The sequence below is a fragment of the Candidozyma duobushaemuli genome (genome assembly GCF_002926085.2).
Source record: "Candidozyma duobushaemuli strain B09383 chromosome Unknown E_B09383, whole genome shotgun sequence".
Lineage (NCBI taxonomy): Eukaryota > Fungi > Ascomycota > Pichiomycetes > Serinales > Metschnikowiaceae > Candidozyma > Candidozyma duobushaemuli.
The window spans coordinates 562,373-588,973 of record NW_020289900.1 but is presented as its reverse complement, the minus strand read 5'-3'; the positions used below and the strand labels follow the sequence as shown (position 1 = coordinate 588,973).

The following is a 26,601-nucleotide window of genomic DNA, read 5'->3' as shown; positions in this document are numbered from 1 at the left end:
CACATCTCGTTAGCTACTTCATCTGCATTTAATCTTCACCGTCTAACCTGTTTTATAAAAAATTTGTGGCCAAACAAAAAAAATAAAAAAAATATTCAGTTTTTCGGCGCTCTCGGCTTCGGCAATTGTGCCTCTATGTATCGGCTTGGCCAAGCAGGATGACTGGTTGGTCTAATTTACCTGCACACACGGGCTCGGAGTAACAGGTGTTTACTGGACTGTAACAACTTTCGTTTAGGTCCTACAAATCTCAATTGACTGAACAACAGCAAACTTCAATATGGTCAATTTCAAAAACATATTCTCGAATATCTTCAGTGGATTCTCCGCTGACTTTAAGAAAAAGAACTTCTCCCTTTATGGCCAGTGGCTTGGAATCCTCAATATCATTTTGTGCCTTGCCTTGGGTATTGCCAACATCTTCCACTTCAATTTGGTGGTGATCTTTGCCGTCATTTGTATCGTCCAGGGACTCGTGGTTGTCTTTGTCGAGATCCCCTTCTTGTTGAAGATTTGTCCTTTAACGGACACCTTTACGAATTTTGTTCGTAATTTCGACGAGAACTGGCCCCGTTGTGGCTTCTACTTGTTGATGGCTGCCATCCAATACCTCAGTTTGGTCACGCAAGCTACCTCCTTGCTTGTGGTTGCCATCATCTTCACATTGGCCTCTGCCTGTTACTTGTTTGCAGCAGTCAAGCACCAAGAATACCTCAAGACTTCTATAAGCGTCAGCGGTAACAACGACGACTTAGAATCTCAAGTTGCCCACAATGTCGTGAGAAATGTGTTGTAGAGAGGGTGACTTGATGAAGTTTTGTATCAAAATGCGGTGACGACCATCCAACTATATGTAAAAGCCTTTGTGTCTGGGCTTGATTTTGATGAATAATAATTCCATAGAAAAATTCGTGCTCTATTAGCAAATTAAAGGGCCCCGTGGCTAGACCAGCTCCAAGTGTTGTAGGTAATGTGGCACGTGATCGTGCATCAAAAAAAAGTAAGTAGGCATCTTATCAACCATCGCACTAACATTGAAAAGCACAATCTTTAGATAATAATATGGGTATACTATCCTTCGTTGAGGATACAAAGCCCTCTGAGGTTGATGAAAGCTCCCGGTGGAACGAAAACCAACCATCAGAAACGAAAATTGAAAAAAAGGCTGCGCCAGAGAAAAAGAGCCAGAACAACGAGAATGGAGTGACTTCCCTTTCATATGACCAAGTGAATGATAATGCTGATGAACTAATAGAGCTTCGAGGAGAAGGCAGATACTTTGGTGTTACGGATCCGGAAAATGGTAACACCATCAATGCCCAGCTGTCTCTAGGCCCTCTATGTGATAACTGTCACAAAAGAGGGCACATACGGTCGAAGTGTAAAACAGTCATTTGCCACAAGTGTGGTGTTGTCGGAGATCACTACGAGACACAGTGTCCTACTACGATGATTTGTGCCAAATGTGGTCAGAGGGGCCATATGGTGTCGGCATGCACGAATAAGAGCAAAAAGAGAGAGTATTGCAGAAACTGTGACACCTTCAGTCATGGCAACCACAACTGCCCTAGTATATGGCGGTCGTATATCACCAAACCTCAACCAAATCAAGACGATCTGCTGTGGAAGGTGTCTGATCTTCCCGTCGTCTTCTGCTATAATTGTGGTGACGATACCCATTACGGCGACGAGTGTTTCAGACAAAGGTCATCTCGTATCCCAAACATCAACGGAAGCGCCTTCAGCGGAACCAACCTACCCAAGCACCTTAGAAAGTTATACACATGGGTCGCAAACGACTCGAGACAGAACAATAAGAGCTATTTGAACGGCACCAAGAACAACAAGAATAACAACAAAAACCAGAAGAACCAAAAACCACTCAAGTCATCTAAGAAAGACTTTAACGGCGGCTCTGCACAGCCTACGCGGTCTGGAGTCATCAAGCACAACAATAATAAGCATGGCTTACCACCCATTCCAACTAAAGTGAACCGCTCGGGTATAATAAAAGGACAGAAGCAAAACTCGAGAAACAGCAGCGTGAAGCCCAATAGATCGGGAATATTACCCAAAAACAATGGAAGTCGCAAGAACTTCCAGGCATTTTACTAGCCGAACAGCAACATAGCACACGTCAAGGACTCCACAGGATATAGAGGAAAGATATAATCGACATTTACATTGTAGCTTTAATCTGGACTTGTATGTTCAGAATTCTGAAAACAAACTCTATTTTTTTTTTTTTTTTTTTTTTTTTTTTTTTTTTTTTTTTTTCGCCCTCCAGACTAGCCATACAATTGGTGTTCCATGAATGGCTCGAGAACAGATCCTCCGGAACACATGTGGCGCAATCAAACCATAAAGCTTCTAACCCCAGCATTAACTTTATTCCGAGGAAGGTGTTCCCTTTTAAATGTATGTTGAGTTCAAATGCCTTCACTCATTAAATGGATAGCCAGCTCAGAGAGCATTGCAACCTCTACTTCCTAATGTGTACTTAAGTCCGATTCTCCGTCGGAACCCCGTGTCGAAATCTCGAACCGAACCTATTCCGCAGCCGAAGAACAACCCGAATCAAATTGAAAAATATGACCGGCTGCATCTAAAGCGCGGCACCTGAAGGAAATAAAGTTATAATGTGGAACCTTCCTGTACAAGCTGCCGTATCCTTCAACGTGAGAGCGCCGTTAGTGATTTTTTTTTATCTATAAGATCAGCTCCATTTCGCGCTACATTCTCCTAGGCACTTCAGTCAACCATACCCCACCTATTTTGGTTTAAACAACCACCATGGATGTTCCGTATCTCTCGGAGTACTTCCACTATCCGGACTCCAAGTCCAAGGAGTACAAGGATTGCCGCCAGAACACCACCAACAAGTTTGGTGAGATCATGGGCTGGGTCTCTGTGGCTTTCATTCTCAGCATAGCATTCCAAAACTATTTATTGGCAACGGGCCACTGGTATTTGAGTAAAGTGCATGTCTTAGGACCACTCGGCAGCTTCTGTGACCGCATCAGTAATCGTGGTGGCCGTGCTGGCTTCTTTCGACGAATGCTTAGAGGCTTTACCCGTGCTCTCAAAGATACCGCCTACATCTCCTATCTTAATCTCCAGGCCATCACGCAGATCGTGCTCTGGACGACAGTGTTTACGGTTTTGGCGCTCGTGGATATCAATAACGGTGACTTGATCTTCTTGGCCAAACGCCTTGGCCGCTTATCAGTGGTGTCATTGCCAACCGTGTTTTTCTTGACCATCAGACCTTCTCCTTTGCCCAATACGCTTTATTTGAGCTTGCTCCCAATTCATAAGTGGCTTTCTCGTGGCGTCATTGTACTTGCGGTTCTTCATACATTCTTGTACTTGGGCTTCTTTAGCAAGAATGGAACCTGGGGTAAGGCATGGAAGACAGAGAACTTGTATGGATGGGGAGCTTTGCTCGGGTTTGTCATGATAATTGTCACATCACTCCTGAAAGTTCGTGATCGGACCTACAAGTTGTTCTTCTTCAATCACTACTTTTGGAGTTGGGCAATCGTTCTCCTCCTTCCCTTCCATGTTCGCCCTGTAAGAACAACTTATGTCAACATCTTGAATGTGGGCATTCTTGCATATCAAATCTATTACAGAGTTGCCAATACTCATACATCCGAAGTGTCAGACTTCAGAGTGACGGATGTGTCGCCCAATCTTGCGATCATTGACTTCCCCAATCACCTCGTCAAGGTGCGTGCCAACAACCCAGGTGCTCATGTTCGCATAACCAACCGAAGTCTGAACTTTATTGCTCGTCTCTACAAGCAATTCATCCCCAACTATCATCCCTACACCTTAGTATCGTTACCGCTGGATCGGTCGCAAAAACTCATTGTCCGCAAGGGCTCTTTTAAATGGAGCAGTGATACGAGGTATAAGGTTTGCGGGTCGTTTGACCCCAAATTGCTCGTTGTGAAATCCAAGAATAATCAAGCATCGAAATTCTCAATCTCTAAACTTGGTATCAATGCCAAAAAGATGCTCATTGTGGTTGGTGGATCTGCTATCTCGTTTGCGATACCCATTTTGAGAGTACTGAATTATCACGGAGTGCCTGTGAAGATCATCTGGGTTGTACGTGACTATAGAGATATCGCAATCCTCCGCTATTTCGATGGCTACATCCACGGTGACGATTTCGAAATCTTTGTTACTGGTAACGCTGTTGCTAATGAAGAATTTGACTTTGCCGCGGTTAATGCTGTTCCAAGCTACGGCACATTCAGATTTTTATCGAATAAGTCCTCGTTCGCTAACCTGGACTTTAATGAAAGATCAAGACTTTTGATGTCGGCCGAAGAGGATGAGCACATGAACCAAGAGCTGGAAAATGTTGATGTGGACTTGCTGGACGAAAATGTTCTGGACGATGATGGCACGGAACGTGATTGCACTGTCCAGCTGTTTAGCCCCACGACTGAGTACAACAGTAATTTCGAGGACAGCATTGAATTCGACGAGGAGGAAGCCATTGGCCATGACATGACTTCAACTTTATCCAGAAGATCCAGCAGATCCCATTCCATCAACGAGAGATTCAGCATCGATATGGAGAAAGGTAATGAGTCTCACAGACAGTTCCAAAATACCGTCAAACGACTCAACTTGGATAATCGTATCTACAAAGGTCGTCCAAAGTTGAACTACCGTTACTACAATTGGTGTGTGAATCAGCATGATATATTCACGCAATGTTCTGGCCCCCAGCAGCTTGACGGTTCTGGCTTAGTCTGCTGCAGGGACATTCCGGGAAGAAATAAGATTGGTGCAGAGCACAAGCTTCCTGATGCCGAGAAAGTGTGGGTGATTTCTGCTGGTCCCAAATCGCTTGTCAAGAACGTGAAGCTCTGGGCTAGTGAAAACGGCCTCAAGTATCACGAAGAAGCCTTCTATGTGTAAAAAGACTTATTTATAGTGCATCGAATGTATAATCTGATCATCTTTTCGCCCCTAGCTGGTCCTGGAAGTACTCACTCCGTTTAATATCCTCCTCTTCTGCTAACGACTGAGCAATGTGCAGCTTGGCTATTTCGGCCGAGAATGTGATTCCAACGACTCCCCACGATACAAGATACCAGATCTTGTACGGCGTCTTGAAGAATTTTTGGTTTTGGCCGTGGTTATACCTGTAACTGAAATAGTAACCCGAAAGAAGTCCCACAAGAACTCCTTTAAGTAGCCCAATTGAGCCCGCTTGGAGAAGCTGGGAGTTAATCTGCTCCATGCGTTCCGTACTCACTGATGACCTTGGCATACTTGTTTCATATGGAAGGCAAACCAACGAAAAATAGCTCACTGAGTTCGAGTTGCGAATCGGACTTTAGTTGATAAGTGCGCAAGTGCGCAAGTGCGACCAGGATCGCGTGGGGTATACTTCAAACTACTCCTTAACATTTATGCCATTAGTCAGTTTCTATTATCTATAAAGTTATCCTTGATAGCTGTGTCATAAAATCATTAACATATGCTGGGGAGTTCATACCTCGATGCACACGCCGCCTAAGTTAAGCAGACGGAGCTTGGGGGCACGCTGTGCCATAATTTTGGAGAGCTGCGCAAGGCAAGAGTGTTCGAGCAAAGGCGAGAATTTCTTAGTTTCTTCGTTCTCTTCGAGAGGCACTTCATTCATGTTCAACATGGAGCCCACAGAGTGAAGATTTCTCTCGACGCAGTGTTCTTGTCTTCTGAATTGGCCAGCAACAAATTGCAAAAACTTCCTGTTTGCGACTTCGGTAAAGTCAACACTCGTAGTAACCTCTGATGGTGTGATCCGCACATCCGAAGGCTTGCCCTTGTGACTGTAGTTATTAGACTTGTCCAAGCGAGCAAGCTCCACAAAGTAGGATCTCGTATTGTTGCACTCGTCGCAATTGCATTGATTCACCAAGACGTCTTGACAAGGAATAGTACGCATGTCGAGCAAGGCTGGCAACTGGCTGACCCATTCGTTCATAAAACTGGAAACGTGGATGTGCGTAAGATTTGGAGTGTGGTGGAGGTTGGAAACCACCTTCTTCAAATCAATGCTGTACTCATCATTCGTGGACTTGACTGAGTCGGAAAGGTTCAAGTAAACTTCCTCCAACGATGAGAACAAGTCGCTGAAAACGTAGTTTTCAACAACGTGCTTGAATTGAGTGGTGTCGGCCAAGCACTTGTAGTGAACAATGGCCAACTTCTTCAAGTTTGTTCTCAACCCATGGAACTGGTTGTATTGTCTCCAGCTTTCAAAAAAGTTGAGAATACAACTGTTGGAACACTCATGCAGACGAGTGCAATTCATCTTCAATTCGAGCTCCTCGAGGTTATTAAGATCGACATAGTGTCTCATGGTCTGGAAATGCGTCATGCAATCATTGCGAGCACGGTGGGAAGTGGAAATAGAGAGAACCTTCAACTTCATGTCATTCACACCGAGTTGGTCGGCCATTTCGGTGAAACGGAGGAAGGCCAATGGAGAATGTAAATAGAGTCTGCTCAAGTTGCGCAAGTTTTGAGTTGGCGCTTCGTATGAGCCGTAGAACACACTCTGGACGTTCTCGCTGTTCTGAAGGTATGCATTACTCTCAACGTACATGTTAAGCTGCTCCAACCTTGGATTCGTGGGCAAGGCGAGGAACTCACTTGTCTTGAACACAAACCAGTTCAGAAGATTAAGCACCTTGTGGTCTTTTCTTGTCACCTCACATCTGTCCTCATCCTCGACATCAATAAATTGCACCGAGTTTGAGGCCAAAAAGTTGGTGAACGAACGAACACAACGCAAACTTAACACGTCGTGGTTGTTCATGCAAATAGTGTGTGGTTGCTGGCTCCAAAAGGCGGCCATTCTATCATATAAAGAAAGCAAGCTGCTGTCGTTGTCGTTTCCATGAGTGTTCACAACGAACTTGCGCACAAAGCGGAAAGTTGTTGGTGTGAGACAGTTTGCAAACTGCTGCAACTTGTCAGCGGACAATAAAGTCCACTCGCTGGAGTTGTCGTACTTGCCACAGCTCCAGTTGCGATCGGACTCAACCACCATAATGTTCTTGTAAAGGGACCCACAGACCCGGTAGCGAAAGTAAGGGGCCATGTGTGCTAGGGTGAGCCGCAGATCATGGTCGCAGCAGTCCAAGATGGTGTCTAGGACGTTATTGGGGAGATCGGTTAACCTCATCGTGGGTTGGGGGGGTTTGAAAAGCGGAAAGACTCGATCGAAAAACTGTGGGACAGGGATCGCTTAAATACTGCCTGAACCCTTTTTTGCAGCAGCGCAAGTCTGGCCTCTGCAGTGACCACAATATAGCTTAGAGCGCTAAGAAAACAATGCACCGGTTGCTTGTGTGCAGTATCAAATACAGATTGCCTCACAGCCGGTGTCTAGAAGAGCCTTCCTCTCCACACTGAGTCAAAACTGCGGCGCGATGGCCTCGGACGTACACCTCCTTTATATGCTAGCCCCTAACCAGACGAGCAAGCGAGGCCCAACTTGCTGCAAACGAAGTAGATCTGACAAAAATCCGGTGAATTTCTTTGTGGAAAATAAATAAAAAAAAACTGCAGCTTCAAGGCGGGTCTCGGGTGCTGGCTTTTCTCCACCTTCCTCAGTTAAGTCATTAATTGTGCCTCGCCTGAGCGCGGCACCTCGGAAATCTGGGGTTCGGGCTATAGGAGCACAAGCTGCGACCTTGTGCAGCAGGAAAAGGCGACCCACAGGCATGGAAATTCTCGAATGTGCCACACATTAAGGGATCTTCGGACTAGGGGCAAGGCGGCGTGTGGCGGTTAAGTAGGTATTTGCCGCGCTTTGGGAGACCCAAGCTAATGCCGTCAGTCCGGCTTGGTACTCTTTTGGCTCAGATGCAAACAGCCGTGGAGGGACCCAACTTGTAACTTTCTGGGAGCACTTTGTCAAAAAATAGGGCGGGACTGCGCTAGAGAGCCGTGCCATTTTTGTTTTATGGTGTTTTTTTTTTTTTTTTTTTTTTTTTTTTTTTTTTTTTTCTTCTTGTCTCTTTTTTAATTTCTTTGGAAGCTTAAAGCTCCGAATAATTCGTGGTTTTGGCCTAGGCAATTGACCTAGATCAGTTCTTAACTCATCCATTTGTCCGCGTAATTGAGGCGTCCCTCTGAGCCGTTGCCATACTTTACAAAAGAAATCGCGGCTACCGCAGGAAACACTGCCGTCTTGCTAAGCGAAACCACACGGAGTCGCGGAAAGAGCTTGCCCTTGAGCAAATTCTGGTCTATCAATGTGACTAAGCAGTTTTCAATCACAAAGTCATTTATCTCGTCGGCGGGATTTTCTGCAAGTACTCGCTGGCCGAAGCAATTGATGGCATGGAGAGGCGTTCCTGCGAGGGAAGCATCGAGGGCACATCTGATGCTATCGTAGTCTAGCTTGGCCTGCCCTCCTTGTATTGACCATACTTTCCTCAATAAATTGCGGAGAATAAGAAGGGGTGCTTTTTCTGCAAAGAGAAGCAAAAGCTGATGCTCCTTGAGCATTTTGTAGTTCTTTGGGTCGTTGAGTACTCTTGAGAAAGTGTCAAAGTCTCCCACTTGTATGGCTCGTGCGAGATCTTCAAATGTCTCCAAAAATGCCGGTGACGATTCCCGTGAAGAATAAAATGTTGTGTAGATGTTGTTGAAGTTGGGCTTTTTGCCGATTACGATTCCAAGCGGGATCATTTGGCGCAAGATTCTGGTGACGTTGGCATTGTCTTTGATGTAGTTGGCGGGAGTGTTCTGCAAGCACCACTGGAAGTGTTGGTAAGCATCAACGAATTGGTACTTCACCATGTAAAAACGTGCTAGGTAGTACCTGTACTGGATTTGTTGGTTTTTCGGGAAGTCGCTTAGCCTCAAGTTGGCATTGTTCATGTTAGAAAAGACGTTGCGGCAAAGGAGAGGATTCTCCAACTTGAAATAGATCAGACAAAGTCGAACACCTATCAATAACATGATAGACTTTTTGGCGGCCTCGATATGATCTCCAGCACCCAATTGCGATCTTATATTGTTGAACATCTTCAACAATATAGACGCCAAATACACTAGACGTGGTTTTCTGCTGCTCTCCACGAGTATGAGCTGCATGTCTAGCTGTGTTGCCATCGGAATCACAAAGTCAATTGTGTCTTGAATGAGTGGAGTCAATAAGTAGCCATGAGACTTGTTGGTGAAGGCCACTGATAAGTCGTTGATGTATGCAGCGTAAAGATCGAAGGATTCCAGCATTGAGTAAGGATTGAGCTGATTGGAGAGCCTGATGAAGCTTGAGACAATTTCTTGGAAAGCCATCCATTCGTCGTTGTAGAAATTTCTTCTCTCAACTTCCTCCTGCAATTGTGCATCATCGATACTACCAATGTTGTAAAGCTTGACTATCCAAGGATTAAGCGATGGATGTAGGCGTAACAGATGAAGTAGTTCGTGGGCTTGTTGCTTGGATTGCTTCTTAGTGGCCGCCTGTAGCTGTTGTAGGAAATCACTGGTTACGTTCATTTTGCAATATGTTTTATGATGGTGATTTTCATTCGCGACCTTTCATATTGTGGAAGCTTACCGATAGCGAGGATGGAGTAGAGCTCACAGAAGCAAAATCTAAGTCTCAAGGGGAGCACAAATCACTCTGATTTGTATAAAGCTTTTCATAAAGCTGTCTTTTCAGTTCAATGGCGGGATATCTTGTCGTTCTAAACATGGTGAATGTCTAAACGCTACACCACATGTAAGACGGAGCAATTTCCTCTCTTTTTTTACTTTGAATATAACTGTTATGTAGAAAAAAAAGTAGTGAATAGGTTTTTGGGAATTTTTTCAGGTTCCTCGATTTTTAATATTATTTCTTATTTTATCTGTGATAAGGACCTCATAGTGAATAAATGCGAAAGTGCGATCATATCGTAGATATCTTGTAATTCTTCAAAAGTTACATACTGAACCATGCTGACGGCCACGAAGCCTCCAGCCCCAAAATTTGCATTCAAGAAGAAGAAGAAAGTGAAGGAAGACCCACAGCCTTTAATCAAATACGATGATCCAGATTTGAAGGTGGTCATTCGACTTCTTCCTCCTAACTTAACTGAGGAAGCTTTCCTTCGCCAAATACCATTTGGTAATGAAAAATCGCCATTGGAGATAGCTGGCCTCTCAAGGTTCTTTTACCAAACTGGTAGCCCGTCCTTGAAGCCTTTCGAAGAGCCCACCTTCTCCCGAGCTTACTTCCTTTTCCAAAACAAGGAAGCAGCAAATGCCTTCAGAACCAAGATGCAACATGTGGTTATCGAGGACTCTGACTCAGGCGATCAAGTTAAATGTGAGATGATGAAACCTATCTTTGGTGAAGTTATCGAAACTTCTAAAAAGCCAGGCCCAGGGAAGATTGAACAGGATCCATTATTCAAGAAATTCACTGCTCTACGTGCTGCCTCAACAGAAGTGGATTTGATTAAAATGATACGAGCTGTTCACTCAGAAGAGAATAGAAAAAGACGAGAAAAGAACAAAAGAAGAAAGCAGCATCTGCTGCCATCAACGTTGAGAAGGACAAAACCGTACAGAGCGAGACTCAAACTGCCCCTGCCATAAACGAACCAAAGCCACATCCCCCAGCAGACAACAAGCAGCAGGGACACAGCATCGAAGGAAAGAAAGACAAGAAGAAGCCACCCAAAAAATCTGACAAAATCAACGACCAGAAAAAGAAGGAAACGATAGCTCCCAAAAAGAGCGCTTCCGCGAATGGTACGAAACCTCAAGCTCAGCCTAAGAAGACCACCGACGGGAAAAAACCCGGTACTGAGCCTCAGAAGCCAAAAAGCAAAGAGAACAAACCCCACAAACCCAAGAAAGTTGGTTCAAAAAACAACAACTCTGGTACCAATACGACTCAGCGGGCTACAACAGAAGAGAAAAAAACCGCAAAATCCACGAAAGCTGCTAAGAAGAGCAGCTGAATAATGAGATTTAAAAATTGACCGCGAGTTTCATCTTAATTTAAATAGAAAGGGCTTTCAGTGGATTAGTACTCATGCGCGCACTCGTAGTGCAACTCATCCAGCTATCGCCTATAGAAGAGTAGCTCATGATGATGCGCTCTCTAGGACTGAGATCCCTACGATATCCTAAAAAGTCTTTCATTTACTTTAAAAGGCTCACGAATAGCAAGAATAATGTGAAGTTTGCGGAGCAGATGGAGCTTTTCGATACATCTATACCCACCATGGAGAAGATTCTAACCATCCTCCAACATGCTGAAAACAACAAGGAGCAATCAGCGGTGCCAGAGAATAAAGAATCAGTCACACAGCCCGAAGAGACATCTCTTTCACAAACGAAATTTCACTCAATGCTAGGACTCAAAGTGTTGGATTACAACTTGATTCGAATCCTCAACGATGCAGAGGTGGTCGAAAAATACAAATCTTTTATCAACGTCTCACCTGAATCGTGTGAGGTAATTCTCAATCATCACGCAGAGACACTTCGAGAGAGTCTACTTTGGCTGAGCGATACCTCAGTTCTATCTAAACTCGGAGAATCATTCAGGAAGGATCCTGTGAGAATGTCAAACGAGCTACGGCCCAAGTTGAGAGAAATTGCAGCTCAGTCGCTCGTTGATTTCGAGAAAGTTGAACGAAAACCCAAGTTCACCTACGACATTCCGGAGATACGATTGCCTAATCCTTTTCGAGGATCAGTAGATCATCCAATGATAATTCGCAAAGGGCTAAGTCTTAAGAAAAGACCTCTGAACCTTCTTTGCTTCTTGATTGATAACAAAGGCTTCCTCGAGAGCTTCTTCGGTAAACTTCGAAGCGCACTTCTGCCTGTCCTACTATTGAACGTTATGAAGTGTCAGTCTTTGGAGGGGAGTCGAGCCTTCAAAATACTTTTGGTAAAGCATTTAAAAAGCCCAGAAAGCAAGCATTTCAAAACGAATCCAATTGACTCGTTCGGCAAAGCCTCTGTCGATGACTTGGAGGGCGAGATGACAGTCCTCAAAGCTATTGTCGCCCACAAAAGCAAATTACTAACACGCCTCGAATCTTTTGGCATTTATAAAGACAGCTTGGCAGAAGTCAACTCAAACTCAATAAGAAGCTCAGAGGACATTGTGAGGATTTTAGCGGGCTCTTTCGATCGTTACTTCGGTGCATGCTATAGGCTCGATGCGAAAGGCTGCGACGAGTGGGTTGAACGGCTTCTTTCTTTCTACAACGAGAGCTCGAGCGAGATGCAATTAATTGAGGAGCTCTATCTAGAGAGCATTAATGGTTTTAGGGACCAGATATCGCAAGCTACGTTGAGAAAACTTCTGACAACGTGGACCCTGACAAAGCACAAACAGCAGAAGAATTCAAAGAAGGCTAGACCTCAAACTTTGAGATCTTCTTGATGTATAATACCATGCATGACATGGGGTCTCAAATTAGCGAGGTCCCCATTAGAGATGTCAGAACGTAGGTGGAAATCCGTTTCCCGTAGACTTGAGAAATTAATTATACCACCATCGATTGCGGCAATGATGATAGACCGCCCACTAGAGCCATTCTTGAGTTTTTGATCGCGAATACGGTTGTACTCTTGTTGAGCAAGAGTCTTTGGGTCCATCTTCCTCCTTCGCTCTGCTGCTTTTTCAGCCCTCATCTCTTTCTTCGAGACTGACACACCCTTGTTGGTCTTAGCAGGCTTTGTTTTCTTCGTGGGCAAAGCTGAAGAGTCTTTCATGCGAGATGTTTGCCAAAGACTCGTGATGTCGACGAGAGAAGGGAAACCCTTTTCCAAGGTATTCACGACACATACCTGATAATCTGGACTCGTTGCGGTCTTCTTGCTGAAATTGCCAGTCGGCTTCCAAACGTCGAAGTGCAATGAATATTTAGGGTTCTGTTTGATAGTATCAATGTCGTCAAAGTCCAGTCGAGCCGATATATATTGGAGTTGTGAGAACATGTCAGTATAGCTTAGGAAGTGCAGCGATCTAATGCTTTCACGTGAAGTTTGTGATCTGAACCAATACCCAACAGAAGTAATGGATCTTTGGAAAAATGCTAGTAAAGAATGCTCGTTATTCTGGCAGTTGACGACATCAGGCCATTTGCTTGACTGATATGGTCGTATTAGATAGCCCAATCGCTTCAAAAGGGCGTAGACCTGGTATTTGTCATGTGTATCTGGCGAATTTTCAAATGCTAGACTATACAAATGACTCAATGAAATCTGTTTAAGAGTCGAATAGTCGTAGACTTGCTCGTCTGAGGCCAAAAATGTTTCAAATTCACTGCTAGGTAAATAAAGAATAAGAGAGCCTCGCTCGACCAAATATACCGTTTCGATTGCCAGAAGCCAATATCCTTGGAGTCTGGGTTTGTTGAGGAAGGGCTGGGGTTGCCCATGTCTCTGAAGAAGTTACCTTTGGCATGAGGCACCAAGCACTGCTTTCTAGGATGCATCCACACACCAACCAATTTTTGCTTTTCATGGTGTCCTCTTATGTGGTCGAGAGCACTGAACATTTGTTTACGAGCCTCAGATAAAGCTGAGCTCTGAACGCCCGTATGATCGATGTCGAAATCCTTCTCTGATCTCCTTGGAATTGTCTCATCGGCTAGATTTAGCGCAGCGAATCTTTTATTCAATCCGCCCCAATCAGGAAGTTCTTCGGCGAGCTCCTCAGTCATTTGGCTTAGAGCGGTTTCATCTTCATCCATGGCTGATGAGACCGTAAGGTGGTTGCGAAATGCGACATAGTATTAGTTGATCTGACAAAACGCGACCATCTGATCTTCAACCACTCTCTGCTCCTACCTAACCAAACCAGCTAATGAACAAACGCTAAGATGACGTCGTCCACATTGACTATTGATACTTTGGTACGTACTCGTATTGTAGTGCTATTGCGGCAAACGTTCTAACTCCAGGCGGAACTGCTATACGAAGACATGATCACGAACCTTATCAGACAAGCTTCGCTAAACAGCATTTCTCGATATAGAACCTTGCAGCAGTCTGTGGAAGGAAAGTACAATGATCCTCTTCCTCAAGCCAAAGCTTCGGCAAATAAAGACATATTCGGGAATGATAAAGCAAAACTTAAGAACTCAGAGACTTCGAGATATTTTGACTGTGGTAATTGCGGCCGCCAAATAGCAGGCGGACGCTTTGCTCAGCATATCAATAAGTGTTTAGATAGGGGCAAGAGATAGATGTACAAGTGTTAGGGCACAATAAATGCCAACGATCACGAGGAGTCGACTTCGCTGAATGCGGAAATCAAAAGTTGAACTGCTCAAGGGCATCGCCGAATCAATAGGGGCTTTAGACTCGGAATTTAGACTTCCATCTTCAAAGGACACTTGCGGAGACAAGAAGCGCGGATATGACCCGCTCACGTTTAACCCCAATGCGTTCTCAGTCCCCCGCTATAACTTCAACGGTTTCATAATCTTTTCCGAGGAAAAAGAATTGTGGAGATTTACCGTGGATAACACTCCTTCGAGAATGAGGAGTCTTCGGAGTGCCTGTACACTGTCGTTGTGTGTAGAGAAGGTTTGTCGGAGTTCAGCCAATGGGTCAAGCGGCACCGATAGCCAAGATATCATGAGGGTGAGAACCGCCCCTCAATCATGTTCCCCTTATCATTTATATGGGATTAGTGTGGGGCAGGCTAATACTGAGGGCTCTGCGCTCTCGATATGCGGGGTATTATGCATCACTATCTAGACACATTGCGCCAAACTTCAGGCTTTGCCTATTTAATAGATCTCAGGTCCTCAATTCCCCTACCAACCCTCTTGAAACATGCCTTACCTTTTCGAGGACAAAATTGAAGACCTTCCATTGGACCTTGAGCTCGGCTCCAGGATGGTGCCTGCGGGTAAGGATGGAGATGACATAGTTTACAGAAACCGTGCATTGCCTGGGAAGCTCATTGAAGGTTTGCATCCTTCGCTTAAGACCTACGATGATATGTTCAATAGAGCGGTCAGACTACATGGTCAAAAGCCATGTCTCAGTTACCGACCTTATAATTATGCGCGTGCCAGATCAGAGCCATTCTTCAAAACGTTATCATATTCCGAGGTACAAAGAAAAAGACTCGCAATTGGCTCTGGAATCTTGGCTTGCTTGAAATTGGCTGTCCCAGAAGAAGTTGACAGACATGTCAGAAACTACATGAAGTACGACATCGACAACTATTCCCCAATGATCTCAATATACCTGGCCAACAGGCACGAATGGTTGTTAACGGACTTGGCATGTCACGCTTTCTCATTCACCAACACTGCTTGTTACGACAATCTTGGTGACGATGTGACTTCCCATATCTTGACAATCACTGGCTCCCCAATCATCTTCTGTCTGGGCGATAAGGTCGAGAAATTGGGCAATTTTAGTAAGGCAAAAGACTTCCCAGTGAAAGTCGTGGTTTCTTTCGATCCGGTATCGCCTGCTAGGAGAAGCAAGTTGATGGAAACTGGCATTCAGGTTTACGAGTTTAGTGAATTGGAGGCAATTGGCTCCCGAGCTCAGTACCAACCGATGCCCCCACATCCTGAGACTCTTTTCACTATCAGTTTCACTTCAGGTACCACTGGGGCGATGCCAAAAGGTGTTATGTTGAATCACAAGGCATCAGTGTGCGCAATGTGTTACTTGATGGCCGGACAACCTCTTGTTGAAGAAGGCAGAACTTTTGCATTTTTACCATTGACTCATCTTTACGAGAGGGAAACAAGCGCCTACGCATTGGTACGCGGGTATCACATTGGTCTTCCAGACATCGCCTATGAGGGAACACCTTACAATGCCTTTGAAACCTTGCTCGAAGATTTGAAGCTCTTCAAGCCTCACTACATATCGCTTGTTCCAAGAATATCAACTCGAATTGAGTCTTTGATCAAATCTCATGTCTCCAAGCTACCTTCGAAGGAGGCAGTGGAAGAGGTCATCGGTAAGAAGATTGCCCAACAAAGCACAGCAGACTTCTCCAAGGGAGAAGACTTTGGCTTGCAAGCCTGGAAGGATTTACGAAAACTCATTGGTTTTGATAACTTGCTTTGGATCCAAGTGGCATCTGCACCGACAAACAAGTACACACTTCAGTACTTGAAAGGTTCCCTTGACATTGGTGTCTCTCAGATGTATGGCCTTACGGAAACTTTTGGAGCCATGACGCAAAGTTTGATCTATGAGGCAGAGCCTGGATCATGCGGTGTGGGAGGTCTTTCTGTGGAGTATAAACTTCAAGATCGTACTGAGATGGGCTATCACGTTAAAGAGAATAAAGGAGAGCTCCTAGTTCGTGGCCCTCAGGTTTTCGAACGATATTTCAAGAATCCTGAAGCAACTGCCAAGGACATCGATCGAAAGGGCTGGTTCTCCACTGGAGATGTGGTCGAGTTGAGGAGTGGAAGACTCTATGTGATTGACAGAGTCAAAAACTTCTTCAAGCTTGCACATGGCGAGTACATCTCACCAGAAAAGATTGAGAATTTGTATTTGTCAAAGAATCCTTTCATCACGCAAGTTTACGTTCATGGTCACCCATCTAGGGACTACACTATTGCTATAGTGGGGATTAACGAACCATTTGGACACGAATTTGTTCAGCGTGCGGGACTTAATGCTCTCGAAATGATAACTGAGATAAACAAGCCTACACACAAACAAAAGCTCTTGGCTTTGATGAACAAAAATGTTGCAAACTTCACCAACGGTATCGAAAGAGCACGGAATGTTTTCTTTGATATCAATCCGTTAACAGTGGAGCGCAATGTGGTTACACCAACAATGAAGTTGAAGAGAGCTTTAGCCTCAAAGTTTTTCGATGATGTGATCACATCCCTTTACAACGAAGGTCCACTTGATTCTGCAAGTAAATTATAATAGTATAATATACCGCGCTATCAATAGTTTCTAGAAGCCGCTACCCCAAAAAATGCCGTGCAGCGTGATATGGCTCACGTGACATTCAAAGAGTCACCTCTATATGCCTGTTCCAACACCAAGCTACTCTATTCCGCTCAGCAATTAGAATACATTTAGCATGGCTCCTCCGCCGCCCATAGTCATAGATGCTCAAGCCATCTCAGGAATTACAGGCTCCATATCCATAGCATGTTGGATCATCGTTTTTGCTCCCCAAATTTACGAAAATTTTCGTAGGAAGTCATCGGAAGGTCTTTCCATGATGTTCATCATCCTATGGTTGGCTGGAGATATTTTTAACGTACTTGGAGCTGTGCTTCAAGGCGTACTTCCCACAATGATCATTCTTGCTATCTATTACACTTTAGCGGACATTGTTTTATGGGTTCAGTGCATTATGTACGGTGATGGTAAGTCGAACCCCGATTACGTGCATTTATCGCCCGCTAACCCCATAAATGACGATGTTCTTGAAACTGTCTTGTCAGGTGATAGAGCCCAAGATATTGAGGAAACTGATATTCAGTCCACGAGCGAAACGGATCACATTTCTTCTTTCCTGAACGTGAGTCCTCGCATGGCTGCCTTCTTCAAGTTTTTGATGGTCTTGCTTGTCTTTATGGCTGGCCTTGCTGGCTGGTACATTTCTTACGCCAATACTTCACGCAAGCATAAGACCCCTGTTGATCTTGTGTTCGATCCGTTGGCTCAGTTCTTCGGTTGGCTTTGTGCTGTCTTCTACCTTGGTTCACGTATACCTCAGATTTTGCTCAATTATGAGCGTAAGTCATGCGAAGGAATTTCGTTCATGTTTTTCTTATTCGCATGCTTGGGGAATTTGACCTATGTCATTTCCATTCTTGCTATAGATACTTCGTGGAATTATGTGTGGGTCAATCTGTCATGGTTGGCTGGTTCTCTTGGAACGTTGGCTCTCGACTTCACTATATTTATTCAATTTTTCCTTTACAACGAAAGCAAGGATTATGACGAAGCAAGCACCGTGTCGAAGAACACTAATTCTGGTGGATCAGAGGCACTTTTAGGGAATAGCCGTGAGCAGTACGGTGCAGTATGATGCTAGCTTTTTTGCTATGTAAATGGCAGATGTCTTGCTGTTTCGGCTGCCACAAGTATGCGCCCTTCAAATGAATATCCCACTCATGAGATACGAGCAGACAAGTCTACGAAATTGCGATAACTGTTGATAATCGGTTAATGCAGGTTCAGGAGCAAAAGACCCCTTTACGCAAAAGTATATTCTCTTGAAGGGATCGAGGCTGTACTAACGATATCGCGCTCTATAAGCGAGAAAAAAAGATCTCACATCCCTGTTGCCTTGAAAGATCCCAAAGGGATATCGCGAGGATGAAGTACAGAAAAAATAGGTAAGTCACCATGTTAGTAATTGTCAGAAGACTGCCACAGTAGAATTGTAAAATCAAAAGTTGGAAATCTGCTTTTAGTTCAATTGAATCTTTAAAAAGCAATGCCAAAAAAATTAGCCTCGAGCTACCCCAGCCACCCAGTGTGCACAATCGAGATCAAATGAGGGGAGGCGTCCTTATATTCTTCTATCCCTAAATTCTCAGACAACAAAAAATCGACTTTTACAAAACGGTCAGACAAGAAGAAAAACTCTCGAATTGTAAAATTTAGGGAAACAATGACCAAGCTAGCTTAGGATCGATGTATATTGCTGCGGCTCGTGAGACTTCTTGCTGACCTATACGAGGCAAATGAGTACCTGCAGTATTGAACCCCCCCCCACAATACTAGTCCAGTGTTATTGACGAAGAAACGTTAATTGTTATAGATAGAAACTGTTCAAAGTTCTTCCGCCAGATCTGCTTGGCTATTTAATCAAAAGGCCATATGTCGACGTACGGCTAACTTGCATAAAAAACGAGTAACCATTTAGCCGAGAAGCATAACTCAGGCGCCATCTATTTTCATTTATTGATCATCAGCTTCCGAGAAGCCTAAAAGGCAAAAAATCCAAACCCAATAACAGAAAAAAACGTCTCAACGCAAGAATTCGAGCTAATGGCTGCACCAGCGCCCGTTAAACGAAGAAAACGTGCAAGTTTAGTATGTAACCGCTGCAAGCGCCGCAAGATCAAATGTGACAAGAAGAAACCATGCTCGAGCTGCAAGAAAGTGGACCATCCTTGTGCTTACGAAGCAACTTGGGCACCAGAACTTCAAGGTCCTCGGTCACTCTCCGAGTCGAGTGAATCTCTTAATTTTCAAACGGCGGATAAACAAAAACTCTTGAAGGCAATCAAACCGGAAGAGCCCAATGACGGCTTGCCCGGAGATATGCTTGCAGACATTCTGCTGTCGTTTAGTCAATCGACTGAAGAGATGATTCTACTACCGAAAAGAAAGTATGATCAGCTCACATACGCTAAAGAACACGATGCCACAATTGACGACTTTCAGGCAGTGATAGCACCCATCACAGTTGGAAACCTGGGCCACCAAGCATTCAATGCTAATGTTGGACTTGTTCAAACACCACTTCATGATGGCCTGACACCAGGTAATATCTTCTATGAGACCCAGGGTGCTCAACAGGTGAGATTCGAGCCACATGTTACGAAGTTGGTAAAGAATGATTTCCTTGGAGTGAATCCTTTTCAGGAATATGGCGAACGTCTCTGTCTAATTGATTTATTTACCCTGGAATATCACGGTTATTCAACACGGATCGACCATAACGGTGCATTCTCGTGGAGGAATTTGCAAAAGAAGGACTTTTGGCTCATGCGCTTGCTAGAGTTTGTGGGGGATGAGACGGTATCTGAAGAAACCAAAAAAACATCTTTTGGTGATACAGCCCAAGTAAAAGCTCGAACGAACATGAATAGAGCAGGTCTTTACGACGAAGAAGCACAACAAAAATTGCCCTCGAAACGAATCCCTTCTACATTTCATTCACCGCAATCACAGGCTCAATCTTGGCTTCAATCAACAGATGCAAATGCCCTCGGATTGATGTTATATGAGGATGATGTCGAATTTAACATCAGACTAATCCAGCAGTTGCGTCAAATGATCCCAAAGAAGCGAACTGTTTGGCTTCTAGTTCGACGCTACTTTTCTTACCTTTATCCATTTGCACCCTATGTTGACGAACATGATTTCCGTCAAGTAATATCAAGAATCATAGGTCAAGAATGCTTCGAAGATCTGGAAGTTAAATTTTGTTTAAAGAGCAAGGTTGATATTATCAACATCAGTGTTTTGTTGGTGATGATACGCTTTAGTTACGTATCCCTATTCTCGAATAGGGTCAGTGCGAACGAGGTGATCCTCAATTCAAATGATCCAAAGCTCGAAGAGCTAAGATTCCTTTTCAAAAATCCTGTCAATCTCCATTGCATCGAGTTCGGTCACCGATGTCTTCATCAGATGCTATTTCAAAAAATAACCAATATTCCATTGTTACAACTCACGCTTTTTCTTCGAACATATAGCTATCTTGCACCAGAGGAAGGTGATGACTGCAACGGGTCGAATTCCCAAATCTTCAATAGTCTACTGGTGCAAATTGCTTACATATTGGGTATCAATAGGGACCCCACTCAGTACCCTGGATCAGTTAATCCAAAGCAAGCCCAATTTATTCGGAAGATTTGGACTCACCTCAATGTCAGCGATGTCTTTCAAGGATATCGCTATGGAAATCCGATCTCCACAAATCCATCTTTAGGTGATACAAAGCTACCGTTTCTTGAAGAGAACAACGAGAATATATTTGACAAGGAATTGGATCGTTCTGTCACAAGAGTCCTAAACTTCAGTGACATACTTTCAGGGGGAGCCATGAGGAACCTCATAGATCTCACTCTTAATGTGAAGAGTCCAGTTTCTTTACCTCACTTTACTTCCTTATTGAACCAGATTGAAACAAGCTCTGGGAGTGTGTTGGGAAATCTAAGAGACTATTTAGGGCCACTTGAGATTCAAAAAGCTTCTTATTCCTATGGAAAGCTAGTGAAGTGCGCTTTGTTGCTATCACTCAACTCATTTTTTTTAACAAATCTGTGCCATTTGGTTGCATATTACAGAGACAAAAATAATGTTTCTTTGTTTTCATACTACTACAAGAAGATGATATTCTTCTCGATTAACGAAATTCTACCGGTCATTCCTACATTTGTCACAAAGTTAGAAGAGATTTTTGGCGAGGGTGTGTCAGTATGGATGAATCCACTCATCATTGATGCGTTATACCGCGTGAATGAGGTTATAATCTCCTCCATTACAGCAAGCAGCAGTTACATACTCAGAGAAAGACAATTACCTAACCACCAAGCAAAGCTTACCGATCCTGAATATTTTACCCATTTTCAAAAACTTTGCAAGCTTGTTGTGCTTCTCGAGAAACTATCAAAAATTTGTCTTGTTGCCGAATCAATCATGAGTAATAGGTATTACTTCGCTTGGCGGGTGTTCAAAAGCCATCAAAAGCTCATGCATGCACTGAGTGATGCAAATTTCCACCGATACGCGAGCTCCAAACCATGGGCTGCCGCAGGTCCACACAACTTGAACTCACTCCAGTTGCAAGAGTTGATTGATATATTGAAGACGAATGTGCAGTTTTTGGAGAGGCAGATAGCAGAAAATCTGAAAGAGTTTTGTGTCGAACAATTTTTAACAAAAAGTTCAAGGGTTGAAGTTCCGTCCGTCTTACGGACAGAGCAAGCAGAAAAGGAGAATTTACAGAGCCCAACAACCGGACAATCAACAAATTCAATTGCCTCATCGACAGCATTAGTTAAAGAGGAAGTTGCACCGTCGATCTCGGAGGATACTTCGTCCGACATCCAAAACATGTTTGAGCTCGATCTATTCATGCTCGATGATTTCGATGTCTTCAATAACGATGAGATCGATCACCTATGGTCTCATATGTCAAACCAAAGGATGCATAAGCAGAATGGTGTAGATGATGTCTTGTGGCAAGGCTTCGATGATTTGATCTAGGACAATTTAAAAGAACGCAATCTTACTCTCGCTAGTATTAATGTAGTGAATGCGCCTTCTCGGACTAAAGACGAATGGAGGTTTATTCCGAGAGATCTCCGAAAGCGCCTCTCGATAAGGCGCCGCGCGATGTATGACAAATACTGAGGTTGCGAGAAACTGAGTGAAATGGTTACAAAAGAGATGAAGCCTATGAATGCTGACACCAGTCGAACACAAAAACGAAACCTGCCGACTGATTCGAATACTTCAGAAAATGTGAAACGCAGGCGTCCTCGTGGTGTCATCGTTTGCATGAATTGTCGAAAGAGAAAGATCAAATGTGACAAGCAGCGTCCATGCTCAAATTGCACACGTTTTAATCAGGCATCTTCCTGCTCCTATGAACCTCAACGTGACGACGAGAGAAAGGAAGGCTTTTTTGAAATTCAATTTCCAATGACAGTTCCTCAAAATCCCGGTTTTAGACGCTCCAAGATACAAAACGGAGACGTCGATCGATACCCCGATTCCAATCGCATCAATGAATATAGTACAAAACCCTTAGATGAGGTGAGTAAACCCACTTCAAGGATCCAAGGCTCTGAACCATCTGAGATCGAAATTCTCAAAGAGCGGATCCAACAAATAGAACAGTCGCTACAAGCTGGCCGACCGAATTACCCAATTTTTCACCCCAATGCCCGCTCAGTTTATCATGATCAACGAAGCAGTACTCTGGATCCTGCCACTCAATTCGTATCAACAATTTCTTCCACAACCACATCGAATCCATCATTGATTTCATCCAAACAAGAGCAGAACTCGCCACTGACAATACCCACTGCGCCTAGACTGTTCAACTCTTTAGACGGTCAACATATAAATGGGTTCCCCACCTTTCCGCCCTTAAGTCATCACTTCACTGTTCATGATGATGCGATCAGAAAAGGGAGCACCGTTCTACGAGTATTCAGGGGCCATGAGACCAGAGACAGGCAACAGACCAAGTTTAGCAAGTAATGATATCTATCAAGGAAGAAACCAAGTTAAGACCTCACAGCTTAAATCTCCAGCCCAAGGCAGTATTGGGAATCTGCCATATTTGATTGGTACAAATTTGTACTCTCAAGAATCAGACACGATAAATTTTTATGAAGGTTACTCTTCTGTTCATTATAAGGACCATTTGAGAAGACTCAATTTTGGACCTTTCGCTTGGTCATCACTCATGAAGAGAGATGTTGGTTTAAGAACGGTATGGGACTACGTTGTATCTAAAAAGGAAAAGATTCTGAACAGAGGTCACTCTGCTGCTTTGATGTTTGCTCAACCAACTGGTGAGGTCTCGGACGAAAATACTGAGACATTATTTTCCATTGGTAAGGATAGTGATCAGCTGGAACAACAATTCCAGAGGCGTGCATTACAAACTGATGGAGTGGATGATATGATGCCCTACAAAACGATTATTCAAGCTCGACAAAACGCCCACAAACAGAAGGCATTGCTCAACAAGCACGCCTTGCCTTTGGGCCTCACTGTTTACGATGGTCGTTTGGACCGTGAACTCCAATTGATTGAAAAGATCGAGGTTGTCTTACCCAAGAAAAGGGTTTTGTGGAAATTGATACACAGGTTCTTTCAGTCAATGTATACTTACATGCCATTTATTGACGAGGATTACTTCAGGCAAGATCTTGAGCGAATCATTGGGCCGCAATCATTCGAAGATGTTTCGATCGCCCACATCAAAATAGAGAAAAAACTTGATTTGGCTACTGTGGGTATCTTACTTATAATATTAAGATTAGCATACCTATCCTTGTTTTCAAACAACAGTTCACTCAACGAGTTCATACTCAATAATGCTCATCCGAACAAGGAAAATATGCTCGTCCAGTATTTGATGAAAAATCCCATCAACATCAATACCATTGATGTCGCCAGTCTTTGTCTTGATCAATTTCAGGTTTTGAGAAGGAGCAACTTTACTGTTCTTCAATTAGCATTATTTTTAAGACTTTATCATACATATGCTCCTGAGGATGGGGACGGAGCTGATGGGGGTGATTCACAAGTTCTCAATTCTGTCCTTATACAATCTGCGTTTTCACTTGGCATGAATCGTGAACCTGATGAGCAGTACACCGATCCGAAAATGAATCATTTGATTAGAAAAATCTGGATCTTTTTGGTGGCGTCGGACCTTCATCTAAGCTATTCATTTGGAAATCCGATTACCATTGGTGATATGCACTATGATATAAATCCCCCAGCTTGTGACCCGGGCAGTGAAAATCTCCGTGACAAAGCCAAGGACTGGGCTAGCACAAATCGATTGAACTGGTGCCTAAAACTCAGTCCGAAATTGCGAAACATTCTTCAGTGTGCCCTTAACATCAAAGGCAGGACAGCATTACCTAAACTTTGCGAAGATATCTCAGAGTTCGAGCTAAACTTGCACAGTGATATTGGCTCCATTAATGACTTTATTGTATGCACAGGGATGGATGAGCTAGAAGTTGCCAACAGAAACATGAAAGTCAAAGTTTATCTTGCTCTCAAGTCATTCTTGATTTCGATATTTTTTCATCTTTATCTTCATTATGAGGAACATGATCTCGATGTGTCGTTCTTCTATTTGAAAAAGAGTCTCCTCACAACCATAGGAGATATCATGCCTCATTATGTAACACTTTTGGGAGAAAGTGAAGTGATAAGTGACATGATTATTAATCCAACGCTTGAAATGACAATTCACAAATCAAATCAGATCAATCTTTCGATTATTGTGAGGGTCAATTTTCTTATATTTCATCTTAAACAATCCAAAGACCATGAGAGACTATGCAAAGTTGACAGCTCGTACTTTACCTATTTTCAGTTATTGTGTCAATTGTCATCGGCAGTTACTAGGGCTGCCGAATTTACGATCTCAGCAATTAGTAAGTTGAGTAACCGTTACTATTATGCCTGGAGAATTACCCGAGGACAAACTTATCTCCTAAAGACCATTACTTTGACGCAGTTTTATGAGGACAATTATCATAAGGCATCTCAAATCTATTCAACGCGTTATAAACCAGAACAGATCAGAGAGTTGGTAGGCATTTGTGAAAAAACCTTGTCCGATTTTTCACATACCGAATTCTGTACCTACGGATTTGCCAAACACATGAAGGAGGATCTTTACCGGTGCAATGAAATGCCAACAGGCAGTATATCTACGAGCATAAGTACTCCAATTAATACGCCTGACAAGACTTCTACAAATGCAGAAATTGACAAAATATGGTTACAAGTTCTCTCCATCAAACACAATACAAGTTTGACTGGAAATTTGCAAGACACCCCGTTGACCTCGAAGGCGCCACTTCCACTGTCGTGGGATTTGGATGATATGACTAGTCAGACTCACAAAACAAACGGCTCTAATCTTGGTGACAGTTTGCATGAGGTGGACAGGACTGGGTACGATATGGAAATGGCAAACCGTTTTGATATTTTTAGTGAAATGCCTTTTGAGGATATGTTAGATCTTTGAAGACCTCGCGCTATGCTATGCTGATCGCATCTCGTTTCGCGGGTGAAAAGAACTTCACTCTGGATTCCCGGAAATCAGAATGTCCTCCCCAGAAACACAATGCAAACACTTAAAACCGGAGATACCTGATGGAATATCGAAGAATGCATGGAAAAAGATGCAGAAGCGGAAGCGATGGGAGGATCTGAAGGAGGATTGGAAAGTAAAACGCAGGGAGAAAAAGCTAGCGGCCAGGCGACGCAAAGCAGAAAAGAAAATGTTTGTTGGAGATGAGAAGAGCGATGAACAAGCACATACAAAGAAACCGTTACCACAAAGCCAAGAACCCACGAATGTCGAGGTTGTCATGGACTGTGACTTTGATGATCTCATGAGCGACAAAGAGATCGTATCATTGAGTAACCAGATCACAAGGTGCTACTCAGCCATGAGGCATTCAACTCACGAGGTCCCTCTTACAATCACTTCTTTCAACAAACGTTTGAGAGAACGTTTTGAGAATACGCTACCAGATCATTCGAAATGGAAGAACATCAAGTTCGAGGGGGATGCGTCCTTAAGTGATTTTATTTCAAAAAAAGGCTATGAACCTTCAAAAGTCACATACCTTACAGCAGATACAGAGAATGAGCTAGAGGAGTTGACGGTTGGCGAAACTTACATTATTGGTGGTATCGTAGATAAAAATCGCCACAAGAGGCTTTGCTTAGACAAGGCAAAAGAGCTTGGTCTCAAAGTTGCCAGACTACCCATCGGAAAGTTCATCAAGATGAACGGAAGACAAGTTTTGGCTACATCGCATGTTTATGAGATCATGTGCATGTGGTTTGAGCAACAGAAGGACTGGGAAAAGGCTTTCAATTCTGTTCTCCCTCCTCGAAAACTTCACAATCAGAATGAAGCGACGATAGAAGCCGATAGCGACGCTCAAGGCGCATAGGCTTATGAAAAGGACAAGGCCGTTTCTTGCAATTCATGTGCGGGCGCAACAAGCCCCCTCGCGTGATATGAAGATAAACTAGCAGCCAGACTTACGGCGTGCAAAACATAGAACACTGGGTTGGAAATGAAAATTTAGAAGCACAAATCGAAAAAGCACTCTTCAGTAGACTAGA

The 26,601-nt window shown here is 43.6% G+C and overlaps 12 protein-coding genes across 12 annotated transcripts; 8 read left to right on the top strand and 4 right to left on the bottom strand. All coding sequences in view use genetic code 12, as the record gives it.

The window, feature by feature from the left end:
• Positions 1 to 280: 280 nt before the first annotated feature.
• On the top strand, positions 281 to 796 carry TVP18 (Tvp18p; the record flags this gene model as incomplete). Its single annotated transcript, XM_025482948.1, has 1 exon — positions 281 to 796. One exon carries the CDS (start codon positions 281 to 283, stop codon positions 794 to 796), a length of 516 nt encoding a protein of 171 aa, XP_025337891.1.
• Positions 797 to 1,062: 266 nt separating this feature from the next.
• Positions 1,063 to 2,115, top strand: CXQ87_004508 (TRAMP complex RNA-binding subunit; the record flags this gene model as incomplete). The annotated part of the gene is made up of 1 exon (XM_025482947.1): positions 1,063 to 2,115. The coding sequence occupies one exon, from the start codon at positions 1,063 to 1,065 to the stop codon at positions 2,113 to 2,115; it is 1,053 nt and encodes a 350-aa protein (XP_025337890.1).
• Positions 2,116 to 2,793: 678 nt separating this feature from the next.
• On the top strand, positions 2,794 to 4,941 carry CXQ87_004507 (putative ferric-chelate reductase; the record flags this gene model as incomplete). The annotated part of the gene is made up of 1 exon (XM_025482946.1): positions 2,794 to 4,941. One exon carries the CDS (start codon positions 2,794 to 2,796, stop codon positions 4,939 to 4,941), a length of 2,148 nt encoding a protein of 715 aa, XP_025337889.1.
• Positions 4,942 to 4,978: 37 nt separating this feature from the next.
• Positions 4,979 to 5,296, bottom strand: CXQ87_004506 (uncharacterized protein; the record flags this gene model as incomplete). The annotated part of the gene is made up of 1 exon (XM_025482945.1): positions 4,979 to 5,296. One exon carries the CDS (start codon positions 5,294 to 5,296, stop codon positions 4,979 to 4,981), a length of 318 nt encoding a protein of 105 aa, XP_025337888.1.
• Positions 5,297 to 5,518: 222 nt separating this feature from the next.
• Positions 5,519 to 7,201, bottom strand: CXQ87_004505 (uncharacterized protein; the record flags this gene model as incomplete). The annotated part of the gene is made up of 1 exon (XM_025482944.1): positions 5,519 to 7,201. One exon carries the CDS (start codon positions 7,199 to 7,201, stop codon positions 5,519 to 5,521), a length of 1,683 nt encoding a protein of 560 aa, XP_025337887.1.
• A 914-nt stretch (positions 7,202 to 8,115) lies between these two features.
• On the bottom strand, positions 8,116 to 9,531 carry CXQ87_004504 (uncharacterized protein; the record flags this gene model as incomplete). Its single annotated transcript, XM_025482943.1, has 1 exon — positions 8,116 to 9,531. The coding sequence occupies one exon, from the start codon at positions 9,529 to 9,531 to the stop codon at positions 8,116 to 8,118; it is 1,416 nt and encodes a 471-aa protein (XP_025337886.1).
• A 441-nt stretch (positions 9,532 to 9,972) lies between these two features.
• Positions 9,973 to 10,985, top strand: CXQ87_004503 (uncharacterized protein; the record flags this gene model as incomplete). The annotated part of the gene is made up of 2 exons (XM_025482942.1): positions 9,973 to 10,467; positions 10,515 to 10,985. 2 exons carry the CDS (start codon positions 9,973 to 9,975, stop codon positions 10,983 to 10,985), a joined length of 966 nt encoding a protein of 321 aa, XP_025337885.1.
• Positions 10,986 to 11,113: 128 nt separating this feature from the next.
• CXQ87_004502 (uncharacterized protein) lies at positions 11,114 to 12,427 on the top strand (the record flags this gene model as incomplete). Its single annotated transcript, XM_025482941.1, has 1 exon — positions 11,114 to 12,427. The coding sequence occupies one exon, from the start codon at positions 11,114 to 11,116 to the stop codon at positions 12,425 to 12,427; it is 1,314 nt and encodes a 437-aa protein (XP_025337884.1).
• A 144-nt stretch (positions 12,428 to 12,571) lies between these two features.
• On the bottom strand, positions 12,572 to 13,742 carry CXQ87_004501 (tRNA splicing endonuclease subunit; the record flags this gene model as incomplete). Its single annotated transcript, XM_025482940.1, has 3 exons — positions 12,572 to 12,582; positions 12,606 to 13,315; positions 13,360 to 13,742. 3 exons carry the CDS (start codon positions 13,740 to 13,742, stop codon positions 12,572 to 12,574), a joined length of 1,104 nt encoding a protein of 367 aa, XP_025337883.1.
• A 1,090-nt stretch (positions 13,743 to 14,832) lies between these two features.
• On the top strand, positions 14,833 to 16,920 carry CXQ87_004500 (uncharacterized protein; the record flags this gene model as incomplete). Its single annotated transcript, XM_025482939.1, has 1 exon — positions 14,833 to 16,920. The coding sequence occupies one exon, from the start codon at positions 14,833 to 14,835 to the stop codon at positions 16,918 to 16,920; it is 2,088 nt and encodes a 695-aa protein (XP_025337882.1).
• A 160-nt stretch (positions 16,921 to 17,080) lies between these two features.
• CXQ87_004499 (cationic amino acid transporter) lies at positions 17,081 to 18,040 on the top strand (the record flags this gene model as incomplete). The annotated part of the gene is made up of 1 exon (XM_025482938.1): positions 17,081 to 18,040. One exon carries the CDS (start codon positions 17,081 to 17,083, stop codon positions 18,038 to 18,040), a length of 960 nt encoding a protein of 319 aa, XP_025337881.1.
• Positions 18,041 to 19,103: 1,063 nt separating this feature from the next.
• Positions 19,104 to 26,426, top strand: CXQ87_004498 (uncharacterized protein; the record flags this gene model as incomplete). The annotated part of the gene is made up of 4 exons (XM_025482937.1): positions 19,104 to 19,171; positions 19,197 to 19,621; positions 22,854 to 24,593; positions 25,810 to 26,426. The coding sequence occupies 4 exons, from the start codon at positions 19,104 to 19,106 to the stop codon at positions 26,424 to 26,426; spliced, it is 2,850 nt and encodes a 949-aa protein (XP_025337880.1).
• Positions 26,427 to 26,601: the final 175 nt, after the last annotated feature.